This window comes from Bufo bufo, chromosome 5 (genome assembly GCF_905171765.1).
Source record: "Bufo bufo chromosome 5, aBufBuf1.1, whole genome shotgun sequence".
NCBI classification, from domain to species: Eukaryota; Metazoa; Chordata; class Amphibia; order Anura; family Bufonidae; genus Bufo; species Bufo bufo.
This window is the reverse complement of record NC_053393.1, coordinates 465,584,569-465,600,731: the sequence shown is the minus strand read 5'-3', so window position 1 is coordinate 465,600,731 and position 16,163 is coordinate 465,584,569. Positions and strand designations below refer to the sequence as shown.

At 40.9% G+C, this 16,163-nt stretch overlaps 1 protein-coding gene across 2 annotated transcripts in view; it reads right to left on the bottom strand.

Annotated features, from left to right (window-relative positions):
- Positions 1–3,263: 3,263 nt before the first annotated feature.
- The window catches only part of DLEC1 (DLEC1 cilia and flagella associated protein), an 81,894-nt gene continuing 68,994 nt past the window's right edge, over positions 3,264–16,163 (bottom strand). For both annotated transcript variants that reach the window (XM_040432621.1, XM_040432622.1), the window contains exons 28-39: positions 15,553–15,668; positions 14,854–14,924; positions 12,972–13,195; positions 9,048–9,203; positions 8,514–8,633; positions 8,329–8,423; positions 7,362–7,452; positions 6,870–7,064; positions 4,676–4,837; positions 4,433–4,586; positions 4,135–4,258; positions 3,264–3,452 (exon numbers count right to left, since the gene is read on the bottom strand). In XM_040432621.1, coding sequence (XP_040288555.1) covers positions 3,329–3,452; positions 4,135–4,258; positions 4,433–4,586; positions 4,676–4,837; positions 6,870–7,064; positions 7,362–7,452; positions 8,329–8,423; positions 8,514–8,633; positions 9,048–9,203; positions 12,972–13,195; positions 14,854–14,924; positions 15,553–15,668 — 1,632 coding nt within the window. In that variant the 3' untranslated portion in view covers positions 3,264–3,328. The remainder of the gene's footprint in view (positions 3,453–4,134; positions 4,259–4,432; positions 4,587–4,675; positions 4,838–6,869; positions 7,065–7,361; positions 7,453–8,328; positions 8,424–8,513; positions 8,634–9,047; positions 9,204–12,971; positions 13,196–14,853; positions 14,925–15,552; positions 15,669–16,163) is intronic.

Here is a 16,163-nt window from a genome sequence, read left to right as displayed (position 1 = left end):
TGACACTGTTTACTTAGTGTGGCTGTAAAGAAAATCTGGGGTGGTTCTTATTGGGAGCAGCCAAAGAGCAGGATGGGTGGCTGTTCCCCACGTCCAGGCCAGGTTTTGGGCTGGGGTTTAAAAGCCCAGCCAGCAGCTCAGCTGGGTGTGGAATGAAGCTCCAGGTGATAGTGGAGCTCTGTGTTTTGGGAGCTGAGGAGTTCTGCCCTACTGCAAGGCTGAGAGCCGCATGAGAGCTGTCAGCTGGAAGCCAGGCGCCCTAAAGCCTGCTGTGCACTGCCAGGTGACATGTTTTTGAGTTCTGTAGACTTTTTCGGTGTGAATTAACACGAGGATTCCTGCGGTGTGAATTAACACCAGGGCCATGCCAAGTATTGTGTTTCTTAACTGCCTTTTTGTGTGAATAAACACTGACTTTTGCTTTTCAAACCGTGGTTTTGCCTCTGTATTGCGTCCGCTTACCCTGCCTACCAGAGCAAATCCCTACAGCCCTTACATCAGTTTACGACCACATGAGGGGTGTTTCTGTAAACCACAGAATCAGGGTAATAAATATTGAGTTTTGTTTGGCTGTTAACCCTCAATGTGTTAAAGAAAAAAATGTATTTAAATAAAAAATCTGCCAAAAAAGTGAAATTTAGAAATTTGATCTCCATTTTCCTTTAATTCTTGTGGAACACCTAAAGGGTTAACAAAGTTTCTAAAATCAGTTTTGAGTAACTTGAGGGGTGTAGTTTCTACAATGGGGTCATTTATGGGGGGTTTCCACTAGGTAAGCCCCGCAAAGTGACTTCATAACTGAACTGGTACTTAAAAAGTGGGTTTTGGAAGATTTCTTCTAAGCCTTCTAACGTCCTAAAAAAATAAAATGACATTTACAAAATGATGCCAACATAAAGTAGACATATGGGGAATGTTAAGTTATAAATATTTTATGAGGTATAACTTTCTGTTTTAAAAGCAGAGAAATAGAAATTTTGAAAATTGTGAATTTTTCAAAATATTTGGTAAATTTGGGATTTTTTCATTAATAAAGGTGAAATATATTGACTCAAATTTATGACTGTCATGAAGTACAATGTGTCACGAGAAAACAGTCTCAGAATGGCTTGGATAAGTAAAAGCGTTCCAAAGTTATTACCACATAAAGTGACGCATGTCAGGTTTGTAAATTTTGACCTGGATACTGGGGCATCAATGACCCTTGGTCATGAAAGGGTTAAAAAGTGAGTTTTGGAAATTTTCTTAAAAATTTCAAGATTTGCTTCTAAACTTCTAAGCCTTCTAACGTCCCCAAAAAATAAAATGACATTGACAAAATGATCCAAACATGAAGTAGACATATGGGGAATTTAAAGTAATAACTATTTTTGGAGGTATTACTATCTATTATAAAAGTAGAGAAATTGAAATTTGGACATTTGCAAATTAAAAATGAAATTTTTTGACTCAATTTTACCACGTCATGAAGTACAATATGTAACGAGAAAACAATCTGGATAAGTAAACCTGGAAAAGTAAAAGCGATTTAAAGTTATTACCACATAAAGTGACACATGTCAGATTTGCAAAAAATGGCCTGGTCAGGAAGGGGGAAATGGCCCGGATGTGATGTGGTTAACTTGAGCCAAGGAGCCTGGTATAAGTGAGAGTAGGGTTACTTGAGGAGTATTTGAAACTGTCTTACCAGAGTATTTAGCATACACTTGTAATACTCGATCCTAAAAGGAGCAAATTGCAGGGCAGCTCCACCAAATATGTAATAGGGAACCCCTATCTTTCTCGCATCGCCAACACAAATCTGACACTAAAGGAAACATATGGTGTAATGTAGTTGGACAATAGTACCATCTAGAGTGAATTTTGTAATTCTTTAGCTTGTGCCACCAACGATATTCCATGGAAGAACGTACACATTTTGACAACATCCATTTCCATGAATTGGACCTGTAAATTGGATTCCCACCTACCAAAGAATGGGGCCCTGTCTGCGTTGCACAAGTTTACGAGAACCTTATACAATGCAGACAAAGTACCCCTTCCATCCCCTGACTGTAAGTACATCCTGTCAAACCCCGTCAGAGGGCCAGTCGCTGCGTTAGAGAACGTGGCTCCGAAAAAAGGAACGCAGCTGAGCGTATCCTAACCAAGAGACCATACAAAAAGTAGAGCTCGTATGCAATGCATCAGATGAAGCCAGCTTCCCTGATGTTAAGACGTCCTGTATTCTCAGAAAACCGCTGTACACAGTTTTAATCAGAAACGATGAGGGATGTAATCTCGGGCTAAAAGCTGGGTTGCAATATAACAGAGTCATAGGGCCAGGTCTATACGAGATCTGTGATCTTGAGATCCAATCATCCCAGACTGCTAGGACATGTCTCACAAGATATGGCCAATCCAATCTGGGTGGTCTGTCTCCCAAGGTGATCCAGGAAGACAGAGATTGTTCGTCCAGTATCCTAGAAAGTACTGCTGCTTTGTGATAAAGGTGAAAATCTGGGAGGCAAAATCCTCCAAGAGATTTATGTTTATTTAGAACCCTTTTGTTTAACCTAGGCTTACTGGTCAAGGAAAGTTTTTAAAGCGCTAATAACCTTAACCCAGGAGGGGTGGGAGAGCAAAATGTTATGTCACATAGTGGTTGTCACATACATTCCTTACAATTACAGGAAAAGGGGCAGAATTTTGGGGAGACCTGCTGTTTAAGGCTACATGACGAGATTTGTCGCGTGACATATTTTATAATGCTAGTCTATGGTGTCGCACTACAACATGCTGCAACTGCAACAAGATGGATCTTTGTGCGACTGTCATATCAGCATGACTACCATTATTAAGTGTCACGCGACATCGGTACGACAAGAATGTTGTGCGACACATGTTGCAGTGTAGTTGTAACCTATATGTCACGTGTAGCCCTAGCCTAAAACCAGTAATGTATCTCAAAAAGGCATGAACAACCTTTTCTCTTTAATCGCTTGTAATGTCTGACCTCATAGCAATAAGTAAAAATATAAAATATCTATTTTGTCCGAATAATTCATTTTAACGGAAAAAAATCTGGATATATAAAAAAAATCATATGCAAGCAATCTTATAGAATATGTTCTATTCATATCCATGTTGATACCCTGTGAAGAGCAGGCTCACTGGTATCCAATTTTGCCCAAAAGTATACTGGGTGTAATGTTGTCCTTTCTTGCTAAAAATGACTCCAGTCAAATGTACAGTACAAAAATGATTTACTACACAGTCTGCGATACAAATTATATTTGACATTTTTTATTTTAAAAATACTGAACTTAAATGCACAAAAGCTCTTCACCTATTCATTGAGAGAAGCCTCATATTTCTCATCATAGGATCCTCTTCCTTTAACGTGTAATTTCAGTGGCTTCTCTCCCAGCATGCCATGCACCGTGAATATTGTCTCATAGTCTTTGTTTGTCCTGTTTGGTTTAAAATATAGCAAAAAGAGATATATAAAGATGGGGGTCTGATCTAAGGTCAGATTGGGGGTCCTCCGGGAAATTTCCCTGTAGGGTCTATGCCGGCCAATCTGCCCCTAAGTATCAATGTGATAAAGAAAGAACATTCACACTGTATGTAATCAGCAGATCATACAGTATACCATATGGTTGGCTATAATGCTCATGTAATTAAATAGGTTTGTCTCATCGTGACAGCTCATCTTTTGGCCTCCTGTACACGACTGTATCCGTTTTGTGGTCCGTAAATCGCAGATCCGCAAAATACGGATGTGGTCTGTGTGCATCCTGCAATTTTCACGGGACCCACTGTAAAATAGCCTATTCTTGCCCACAACACGGACGAGAATAGGACATTTTCTATAATTTGCGCCCCAGCTGCAAGGATGTAGATTGCACATTGATGACATCTGTGTGCTGCCCTTTTTTTTTTGGTTTTAGAGATGTATGGGTCCAAGTGTGATCTGCAAAAAATAAGGATTGGACATGGACCAGAAATATTCAGGGTTTAGCTACAGAAACCTCTTCGCAGGCAGCTGTTGTTGCCAGGGGACTCTGTAGCTGGCCATACATTATACCTGTAGTACTTAGGGAGCGTGTTTTCCTTGAAATAATAAACCAGCATAACTATGATTCTCCTTACCTTGCTGTGAAGGTCACCAGTAACATCTCCTTACTAGATGAAGTGTGACTGACATGCGCATCAAGCATCCCATTGGTGGGGGAGATGGAAAAGATATTTTGTCCACTGTGTCTTTCCATTTTGTCTGGAGATAAGAAAAAAGTGCTATTTATTGCATACTACCTTGTACGGACTTGCAGTTTTAAGTTGGGGACAGATTTAATGCATCACTTATATATATATTTTATAAATTGTTGCAAAGCATAATCTTCTTAGTGGAACTCTATATTAATAGTCCTCCTTCCTGTAGAATAGTTACCCAGTAAAGCAGTCCAGTAACTTCGTGATCCACTTCTGTTCATCAGGAAAACTTCCTGTGTCCTTGTTTGTCCCACAAAGCATGTGCCGAAATCCACAGTGTAACAGGAGAGCTGTAATACCGGCACGGTGAGGTACGCACACAAGGGGATTTGCTGAAGATAAAATTGTCAGGAAAACACTGGTTTAGTTGAAAGACACGCTAGATTTGATGTGATATGAAAAGAGTCAATGGAAAAGTAACCTGAGAGCTGTTATTGCTGTACTCAATGAGTAGTTGTTGGGTAAAATGCAGCTTCCTCTCGCCGTTCTCCGACTGAAGGACTGTTACTCCTGGCAGTATCTGCTCATCCGGCAGGTTCTGGTAAGTCAGCAGTTCCAGGGTTGTGCAGAATGACACCTCGACCTATGCAATGAAAGAATTCCTAATATTGGTAAGATCTGTCTGTGGACTGTCTGCTGAAGACTGGATGTATATGTCCTTGTGGGATGAGGTTATAGGAAGAATGTATTATTCTTCTATGCTCTTTCAGCTTGGTTAAGGGAACATAATAATTGCTAAAACTACTTTTGTAATTTCACTCTGAATCTAAGATCTTGAGGAACAACAGCTGTATGGACTTGAGGGTGCAGTAATAAACACCAGGCCTCTTGCCTAAAACGGTGAAGTCTGCAAGTCTAACAGGTACAATCAGATTTTGTTGTGGAATTTTAGGCCATTTCACCTGCGTATTTCTATACTGTGTGTAAACTCCAGACAAAAAATGTAAGCCTCGGGATACGCCACTAATGAGGCCAGTGAATAGCTGCAGAGGTGTGAGTGAGGACAAGATGTCACATTTCTGGGCCACGGCGTAGAAAATTTAAGAACTCACTAAGAAACTGGTAATGTGGGTAAATTTTAGTACCCCTATTATAGATGAAAAACCTGGACTGACCTCAGGTCTAATGAACCAAACTTACAGCATTATATGACGCTATCAGTCTGTATCATTAGACTTGTAGTAGGGCTGGGATTTGCGGCTGTATGAGCCCCGAGTCCTGTAAGTTGCAAAAAACAGCCTTCACAGATGGGGCTTATGTTCCCAACACATAGCACTGATCCTCAATCGCAGTAAGAATTTGGAGTACAAGTGAATGCATTGAACTCATTGTCATGTTCCTCAAGCTACTGCCTCTCCCGACTTGTCTTTATCCTGGTGCCATCTGTTCCCCATGTAAGCCATACATGAGGCTAGCCACATATTGTAAAAGAAAACATGATTTTTATCAGGCCAGGGGACCTTTTTCCATTGCATCTTGAACCAGTTCTGGTTGCCTATTGTTGGTGCTTTTGGCATTGGACACACTGACTTGTCTACGGCTACGCTGCCCCATACACAGCAAGCTATGAAACACTGTGTGTTCTGACATCTACAATATCCAGCAGAAACTCTCCTGTGACATATGACCATATTGACTAACCTTCACTTCCTATGCGCATCAATTAGTCTTTGGCACAGATGACCTTGTTGCTGGTTCACCAGTTGTCCTTCTTTGGACCACCTTTGGTAGGTGCTAACCACTGTATCCTGAACTCCAGATTCTGCCATTTTAGAAATGCTCTGATCCACTTGTTTACCCATCACAATTTGCCTTTTTTCAGAATCACTCAGATCCTTAGGGTGCCTTCACACACTGCAGATTTTGTTGCAGATTCTTTTTCTAATAATCAGTTCCTTTCATCTGAATCGGGTTGTTTTGGCTGGAAGCACCTGAATTAATTTCTACAAGCCTCATTCAGGTGAATGGAACTGACTTTCAGTCACAATTTTCTGCAACAAAATTTGGGGCGTGTGTAAGGACCCTTAGGGCTGTTTCACACGAGCGAATGCGGTGCGGGTAATCAGCTGCGTTAAAGACAGCCAAGCCCTGTTCCGGACAGCAGAGACATGGAGCATTACCATGATTGATAATGCTCCGTGCCTCTCTGTGATCTTTTTACTACAAAATCACAGTGAGATAAAGTTGTTACTGTGGTTTCGTAGTAAAAAATCACAGAGAGGCACGGAGCATTATCAGTCATGTTAATGCTCCGTGTTGCTGCTGTCCAGAGTGGGGATTGGCTGTCTTTCACGTTGCGGATGATACGCACGGAATCCGCTCATGTGAAACAGCCCTTACTCGTCCCAATTTTTCCTTACAATACATCAATGTCAATAACTTCACTTGCTGCCTAATACATTCCACTCCTTTAAGGTGCCATTGTCACAGGATAATCAATATTATTCACGTCACCTATCAGTGATTTTAATATTATGGTTACTGCTGTATGTTTCATCCCAAATGCTGAACCTGAAAATGCTAAAAAGCTGAAACTGAAATGCTAAACCTCCTGACCGACATACTGTAGCTCCATCTCACCGTCCTATTGTTAGTAGTGATATTACAGATCATACCATTGTATTTTGTTGTGGGTGTAGCACCATCTGCGCTGCCCGATTGTCCCGGTCACTCTGGGAAGTTTTGATGCTTTTATTTGGATCAGTAGCAGATACTATGAAGGGTTTGGAGAGCAGCAGGCGGAAATACAGAGGAGTCTCTGTGCAATTGATCAGCTTTAATTTTCGAGTTGTCATAAATTCAGTCAAAATCTGAACAGGAAAATGTTCACAGTATGAATGATAAATACCCAAAGAGTTCACATTTCCAGTCTTTAAATACTGATGTTTTTCTGCACACAGTATATTTATATACAGTATATATATGAATATATATAAATAAATGTATGTATTTGTGTGCATAAAAAACGTATTTCACTGAAGTTCATGGCATTTTTTTACAAGCAGCGCTATAAAAAATGTTTTACTCTATCGCCTCCCATATGGGATTGGTTCCTAATGTTATCAAAGAATATGTAAGAAAATTACTGGAGAGAATTAGATACTGACCGGTGAAGATATCCTATCAGGAATGAGGTCACTTGCTACGGAATAAAACACCAGCCCTTCTTCGTCCTCATCTTCATATTCCACTGCAAGCCTGAGGAGAAAGAGGAAGACTTTAGAAGCACCTACCACTTCTAACAAGCATCCCTAAGTGTAAAGCACATTGGAATATGCACTATGCAGTAATAATCCTCGTGATTCTGGATCTGACTGCTGGGACACAAACACAAGAAGAGGGGCCTTGTATCCACTGGGCGAGCATGCTCACTGCTGCTCCATTTAAACTCTATGGGCCTGATTTATCATACCTTGACTCCAGGGCTTTTGTGACTTCTTTGCACTCGCCTGCGCAAATTTTAAGCGCTTGCGCAAAAATTTGCGACTTTTTACATGCACTTGCACAAAATTTACACCACTCACTCCAGTTTTGTAATGTAGATGGAAAAGTGGGTGTGGTTAGCTATATTAATGAGTTTCAATCATTGGGACTTTTTAAAAAAGTCGCAATCTCACTCCAGGAGGAGGGTGGAGTAGGGAAACTGGAGTAGCTTCTCTAGACAGAAGTGCTAGGTTTAAGGACAAGCCAAATTTATCAAACAACCGGTAACATTTGATAAATGTGGCACAAAGTATTCCAGCACAGACTCAAGCAAAACTGACTTCAAATATTCTCCTCATGAAAAATTCCCCCCTTTGGGACTACCGGAAATAGCCAAGCTCTATACTCAGTCCCATAAAGATGCATGAAGCATGCTTGTGAGTGGTGGGGCTCCTAGTAGGAAGACCCCAATGATCTAATAGTTATCCCCTAGATAAGGGATAACTTATTGTTACTGGAGTACCCCTTTAAAGTTTGGCCCATTAGTCATTATCAGATATGCATCTTTGGAGCTTTTGTTCTATACATGTTTCATTCTTGAATAACGTTGCTATTTGCCCAAAAACAAAGCTGTCCAATCACATTACTTACAGAGCAGGTTTCACAAATGCCTGGAGCTCCATTTTGATTGGTTCCACCCCATATCCATGGAGCCTTTCTACTTTTCCGTGTATCTGTCTTGCAGGCTTTTCACAAAAAAGACATACAGAGTTAAAAAAACAAAAACAGTAACGTCCATGAGCATGGTTCTCAGATAGAAGAAGGAATTTGGTTACCTTGTCATCCAGACTCAAAAATCCCAGGGCATATCCACTGCACTCTATCTTATTGGTGTTCTCAGACATTAGCGGAGTGAAGGACACGTGTATAGTGCTGTATCCCCTGGCAGGAACAATCTAAGGTACAGAAATCTCATTAACAAGCAGCTACACTTACAAATAAAATAAAAAAAGGATAAAATGAAAGTCAATAAAATTAAAATCAAATGCAACACTGTTCATTATCTACCAATACTCATAACTGTCTACCTCCATGTTCTCAGCAGATAGATTGATTGAAAGCCTTGTTTCAAGCTGGCTACGCACATTAGATGAAAGTCAACCAAACCCCACCGACTGACTGATCTGATCAGTATGGGGGTGTCCAGACTCTCCCCAACAGCAGATGCCAGGGGAAAAAAAGGTTTAAACCTGTCAGATTATTTGTTCTTTTGGGGAGTGTGCATGTGTATTGGGGTGACAGGAAAAAAGAAGGTCTGAAATATAAGGGCAGCTTTAGTTTTTGATAAAGAGGCTTCTACATTGACTTACTGTCTGCCTTGGAGTGATGCAGTATGGGTAATCAGAGGCGACCCCCTCATGGTTTCTCAGAATGACAGAAATTAATTTTTCTTCACTTCCAAGTCCATTAAGGTCATCACTTAATTCTTCATCTGTGTGTTCAGTCTGTTCCACCCCGGATAGTTTCTAAAGACATAACATGCATTTGTGTGGCTCATTGATCAGAGAAATCCAGTCACAGTGGTCTGATACATCATGGATACATTGGTGAATACTGAGCAGAAGACTTTACAGAGACACATGGAGTCTCTTCACTGGAGGTGCATTGAGCCCTAATACAGCACTTACTGTATATACTTCTATACAACATCAGAAATAAAAGTGTGCATAATCCATATGGCATAATACAAACCGGATTCCAAAAAAGTTGGGACACTATACAAATCGTGAATAAAAACTGAATGCAATGATGTGGAGGTGTCAACTTCTAATATTTTATTCAGAATAGAACATAAATCACGGAACAAAAGTTTAAACTGAGAAAATGTACCATTTTAAGGGAAAAATATGTTGAATCAGAATTTCATGGTGTCAACAAATCCCCAAAAAGTTGGGACAAGGCCATTTTCACCACTGTGTGGCATCTCCCCTTCTTCTTACAACACTCAACAGACGTCTGGGGACCGAGGAGAGCAGTTTCTCAAGTTTAGAAATAGGAATGCTCTCCCATTCTTGTCTAATACAGGCCTCTAACTGTTCAATCATCTTGGGCCTTCTTTGTTGCACCTTCCTCTTTATGATGCGCCAAATGTTCTCTATAGGTGAAAGATCTGGACTGCAGACTGGCCATTTCAGTAGCCGGATCCTTCTCCTACGCAGCCATGATGTTGTGATTGATGCAGAATGTGGTCTGGCATTATCTTGTTGAAAAATGCAGGGTCTTCCCTGAAAGAGATGACGTCTGGATGGGAGCATATGTTGTTCTAGAACCTGAATATATTTTTCTGCATTGATGGTGCCTTTCCAGACATGCAAGCTGCCCATGCCACACGCACTCATGCAACCCCATACCATCAGAGATGCAGGCTTCTGAACTGAGCGTTGATAACAACTTGGGTTGTCCTTGTCCTCTTTGGTCCGGATGACATGGCGTCCCAGATTTCCAAAAAGAACTTCGAATCGTGACTCGTCTGACCACAGAACAGTCTTCCATCTTGCCACACTCCATTTTAAATGATCCCTGGCCCAGTGAAAACACCTGAGCTTGTGGATCTTGCTTAGAAATGGCTTCTTCTTTGCACTGTAGAGTTTCAGCTGGCAACGGCGGATGGCACGGTGGATTGTGTTCACTGACAATGGTTTCTGGAAGTATTCCTGAGCCCATTCTGTGATTTCCTTTACAGTAGCATTCCTGTTTGTGGTGCAGTGTCGTTTAAGGGCCCGGAGATCACGGGCATCCAGTATGGTTTTACGGCCTTGACCCTTACGCACAGAGATTGTTCCAGATTCTCTGAATCTTCGGATGATGTTATGCACAGTTGATGATGATAGATGCAAAGTCTTTGCAACTTTTCGCTGGGTAACACCTTTCTGATATTGCTCCACTATCTTTCTGCGCAACATTGTGGGAATTGGTGATCCTCTACCCATCTTGGCTTCTGAGAGACACTGTCACTCTGAGAAGCTCTTTTTATACCCAATCATGTTGCCAATTGACCTAATTAGTGTTAATTGGTCTTCCAGCTCTTCGTTATGCTCAAATTTACTTTTTCCAGCCTCTTATTGCTACTTGTCCCAACTTTTTGGGGATTTGTTTGACACCGTGAAATTTTGAATCAACGTATTTTTCCTTTAAAATGATACATTTACTCGGATTAAACGTTTGATCTGTCATCTACGTTCTATTACAAATAAAATATTGACATTTGCCATCTCCACATCATTGCATTCAGTTTTTATTCACAATTTGTTTAGTGTCCCAACTTTTTTGGAATCCGGTTTGTATGAAAATGGAACGAATACCTCCATAATACAACATCAAATGTAGCATGCCACAATAAGTGACTCTGTACAGCTCCTATTCAGGCGATGCAACTGCTCAATCTCAGAAACATAGAAACATAGAATGTGTCGGCAGATAAGAACCATTTGGCCCATCCAGTCTGCCCAATATACTAAATACTATGGATAACATGATAGTTACAAGTAACAGACAAATTTGTCTGTTACTTGTAACTATCATGTTTGACAAAGGCTCATAGTAGCCGAAACGCGTCACTTACCACATGTATGTGACCATTAAAATCACTTGAAAATTACAACCAGAGCGAGTGCCGGTCCTTTCTATACATGTTACTACAATGAGTCTCATTCACTTTACATCTCTTAGTAATGATTATTTTTACAAATTTATAGCGACATAGCTATAAAAACTCATATATGAAAACATAAAGACATGTTAGAAGTTCTGAACAGGGTGGGTTTGGGTGCTGAGACTCCCACCAACTGCTAAAGCAAAGATGCAGAAGCACTTAGCTGAAGAATGTGCTTTATGGTGGGGTCTTAGCATCCAGACACCTACTGATCAAAACTCTAGATATGACACTATGACATGTCAAAAGTTGCAAAAATGATAGGTACACTTTAAAGAGAATCTGTCACCAGGATCTTAGGCTACTTTTACACTCACGTTTGGTGCGGATCCGTCATGGATCTGCACAAATGCATCTGTTCGGATAATACAACAGCATGCATCCGTTCAGAACGGATCTGTTTGTATTATCTTTAACAGAGCCAAAACGTGAAAGTCAATGGGGGACGGATCCGTTTTTTATTGCGCCAGATTGTGTCATAGAAAACGGATCCATCCTCATTGACTTACATTGTGTGTCAGAACGGATCCGTTTGGCTCAGTTTCGTCAGACGGACACCAAAACGCTGCAAATAGCGGAATGGAGGCGGAACGGAGCCAAACTGATGCATTCTGAGCGAATCCTTTTCCATTCAGAATGCATTAAGGGCAAAACTGATCCATTTTGGACCGCTTGTGAGAGCCCTGAACGGATCTCACAAACGGAAACCAAAGCGCAAGTGTGAAAGTAGCCTTAAGACTATTATCAGTCGTTATACATGAGTAATACGTGATTAGGGAGTCCAGATCACTAGTTTTTATTTTCCTACTGCCACCCGTTCTCCCATTATCAACGCTCAAAGCTGCTCTGAAACAGACTGTCAGGACCGGTCCTGTCTGTTATGCTAGCAGTCCCAACAATCAGAGGTGTAGCCAAAGGCTCATGGGTGCTGGTGCAAGAGTTCAGCTTGGGCCCCCTTCCCTCAGTAATTTGTGGCAAGGGGCAGGGAGCACATATCCTTCATGCTGCATGAGGCAAAAATTGAAACAGCAAATGTCCCCCCCCCCATGCCAAATTCTAGACCTAACCCCTTCCCTGCAGCCAGAGGTCCAACTTGAACATTCTCGGCCCCAGTGCAAAATCTATGACAGAGCCCTCCCAGTGTGCACTTTCTATAATACTGGTGTCTTATATACACAATGGTCTTTGGGCCCCCTCAGGCTACTGGGCCCGATAGCGACTGCTACCTCTGCACCCCCTATAGCAGGACTGGCCAACCTGCAGCTCTCCAGCTGTTGTAAAACTACAATTCCCACCATGCCATGCTGTAGACTGATAGCTGTAGGCTGTCTGGGCATGCTGGGAGTTGTAGTTTTGCAACATCTGGAGAGCCTCAGGTTGGCCAGCCCTGCCCTATAGCTACGCCCCTGCCAACAATGTATCTCAGCGCAGCTTTGAGCATGAACAGCAGGGTAATGGAAGCAATAAGAAAATAAAAAGGCTGGACTCCTTATCTGCAGTACTAATCATGTATTACAGCAGATATTAGTCCAAGATCGTGGGAACAGATTCCCTTTAACTTATCATTTGACACAATACTCACACTTATGCTTCTAAAAGAGGATGATGATGTAGTTCCTGGTGTACTGGGGATTTTATCCCAGTTCATAGGTGAGTCATCAATTTCTGGAAAATCTAGAGTGGAATCAACTACTTCATTTCCATCTATATCTTTCAAAGGAAAAGGATTTCCAAAAAGCAACACCACGTCCAGCAGCTTGGAAGTGTCCTGTTCTCTGTTGTAAGTCTCCCAGTCTATGCGAATGTCTAGAGAGGAGCAATGACAAACATGAATACAAACAGTACAGTAACTGGTCAGACACAAATCAAGGGCAGCATGGTGGCTCAGTGGTTAGCACTGGTGCCTTGCAGCGCTGGGGTCCTAAGTTTGAGTCCAACCAAGGACAACATCTTCATGGAGTTTGGATGTTCTCTCCTGTTCCCTACTGATAAGGAACTTAGATTGTAACTGATGGGGCCACACTGCTTCACGTCATTGGTTGCCAAGTACAGTGCTGCACATTTCCTTGCAGTTACATTTTCTTGTATGGGGCTGAGATGCTGTTAGCTGTAGTACCGGGCATGGCCACTACAGAATGTATGGCGCTGTGCCTGGTAAATAACGCAGGATGATCAGTTGATCATCAATCAATCAGCTGATCAGTGGAGGTGGGGAGTTGGTTTCCCCACCAACCTGACATTATTAGCCTACCCTAGGGATAGGCCATCAATATTGTAGTTCTGGGAGACCGCTTTAATAAATAAAAACTTGTAATAGATGATGAGCAGTGATATCCATATGCAAATATGAGTAATGAACTGATATCTGATTTACACAAATAATCTAGCCCATGACATGCGATTACATACACACATATATGTTATTTTAGTGAACTTACTATGGAATATGGAATATGTGTGATAATTAGGGATGAGCGAATTTCATATTTTGAAGTTCATGTGCAGGTTCGTGTTGTGGTATTTACTAAATTGCTTTATGGATTCCGTTACCACGGACCATAACGCAATTCCATGACGGAGTGCCTTTAGAGGCATTCTGTTATTCATTCCGTCATAATAGAAGACTATGGCCTGCATAATGGATCCGTCCAGTTTCCGTTATGCAGGAGAGGACTCCAGCATAACGTAAACCGGACAGATGCGTTATGCAGGCCATAGTCTTCTATTATGATGGAATGAATAACGGAATGCCTCTAAAGGTCATGGAATTGCGTCATGGTCCGTGGTAACGAAATCCATAACGCAATTCAGTAAATACCACAACACGAACCCGCACACGAACTTCAAAATATGAAATTCGCTCATCCCTAGTGATGATAGTCATAGTAACATAGTTTGTAAAGCTAATAAAGACATCCATCCACCCTGGTCAGCCTGTTATCCTGCAAAGTAGATGAGAAAGGCAGGAAACCCTCATTTGGAAAAAGCTAATTGTCCTCATTTTAGGGGAAGAAAATTGCAAAAAATGTTTTATTTAATGGTAACTTTTTTTCAAAATCTAATGCACTGATTATACTATGAACGGTAAAACTCTGCTATTCCAGTGTCAAACAGAAAATTCTGCTAATGAAAAAAAAAGGTTATAGTACAAATTTATAGTAATACAGTATATTCTGTGCTTGGTGTTTGGTTTCCAAATAAGTTTTATATAGTTTCTATGTTGATAACCTAGGGTATTTCATCACCTTGACTGATTGATGCCACATTAAATTCATTTTAAAGTATTGTTGTTTTGTGTATTGATTTTTATGTGCATTTTGGATATTCCAAAGATGTGTCTTTTTAAGACTGTTGTGCTTTAAAATAAGTTCCTTATGTCCTGGGTCTCCACACTGGAGTGAAAGACAAAGTTCCAAATTGCATAAATGGATACAGTATATGGAAGGAAGAAGACCCATACTTACCACAAGGACTGGGGTTGTTAATACGCAGGCAGCGAGATACTGTGTCGCCACCAGACACATGGGTTCCAAACCTTAAAATAAGAATTTTTCTCATTTAAAACCTATAATTAGCAGTATACAGTAACAACATATTCCTTACTGCTAAATACAGAATTTGTCAGCTTACACCAGTCACCCCAGTAGGGCGCACAATCAAATTTTCCTATCTCTCACACACAATCAAGTTCATAGTTAATTATGTTTTAAGGGTGCAGGAGGTAGCAGATTACTTGGACAGAAAGAAACTTTATCTGGTCACTACTGACAATTATCTTATTTATACGCCATAAAATTTCAGATTTTATAGTATTAGGGTCTATTCACACTTTCGTATGAATGGGTCTGCATCTGTTTCACAATTTTGTGGAACGGATGTGGACCCATTCATTTTAATGGGGCAGCAAAAGATGCGGACAGCACACCGTGTGCTGTCTGCATCCGCAGTTCCGTTCCGCAGCCCCGCAAAAAAGATAGAGCAATTCTTATTCTTGTCCGCGTCACGGACAAAAATAGGCATTTCTATCACAGCGCCGGCCATGTGCAGTCCGCAAAATGCAGAACGCACATGGCCGGAATCCGTGTTTTTCGGATCCGCAATTTGCGGACCGCAAAACACTTGCAGACATGTGAATGGACCCTTACACGGTGAGGGCATTTTACCTTATCACAGGTCCTTCGGTTTGTCGATCAGGTCTTGGTCCTGTCATCTGAAAGTACAGAGGACATCCTTTCACAGTCATCTTTATGGGAATCTCCTTAGGATTTAGGTCTCCAACCTAAAAGGACAAATCAATAGAGTTTACTAGATACCGTATAAAAAAACATGAATACATATACTGTACAGACTCATATACAGTATAAGGATTAAAAGGGTTCACCCATCTATACGAATCAGTTGTATAAAAAAACCTGAATACATACACAGACTCATATATTAAGGGATTAAAAAGAGTTCACCCATCTATCAGGATAAACAAACAATACATGGCAATCTGCTTCTCCACTCTGGTTCCTGAATTTGTGGCAAATCTCGAATCCATATGCCACCTTTGTAAATCTAAAAGCATTTACCGAGTAGCATAAAGTTTCTTTTTTTTAAAACAGTTTTTTTTTTTAAGTTTTAATATCTTGAATGTCAAGCATTTTAATTCACAACTTGCCCCCAAAGTTATTCAAACCCCTTATTTCCGTGTCAGTTCCTGTTCCTGGTTCTTTCTGATTATTTATACTTTTTGGACATCTATGCACCCTTCAGCATATGTAGTGGCTTC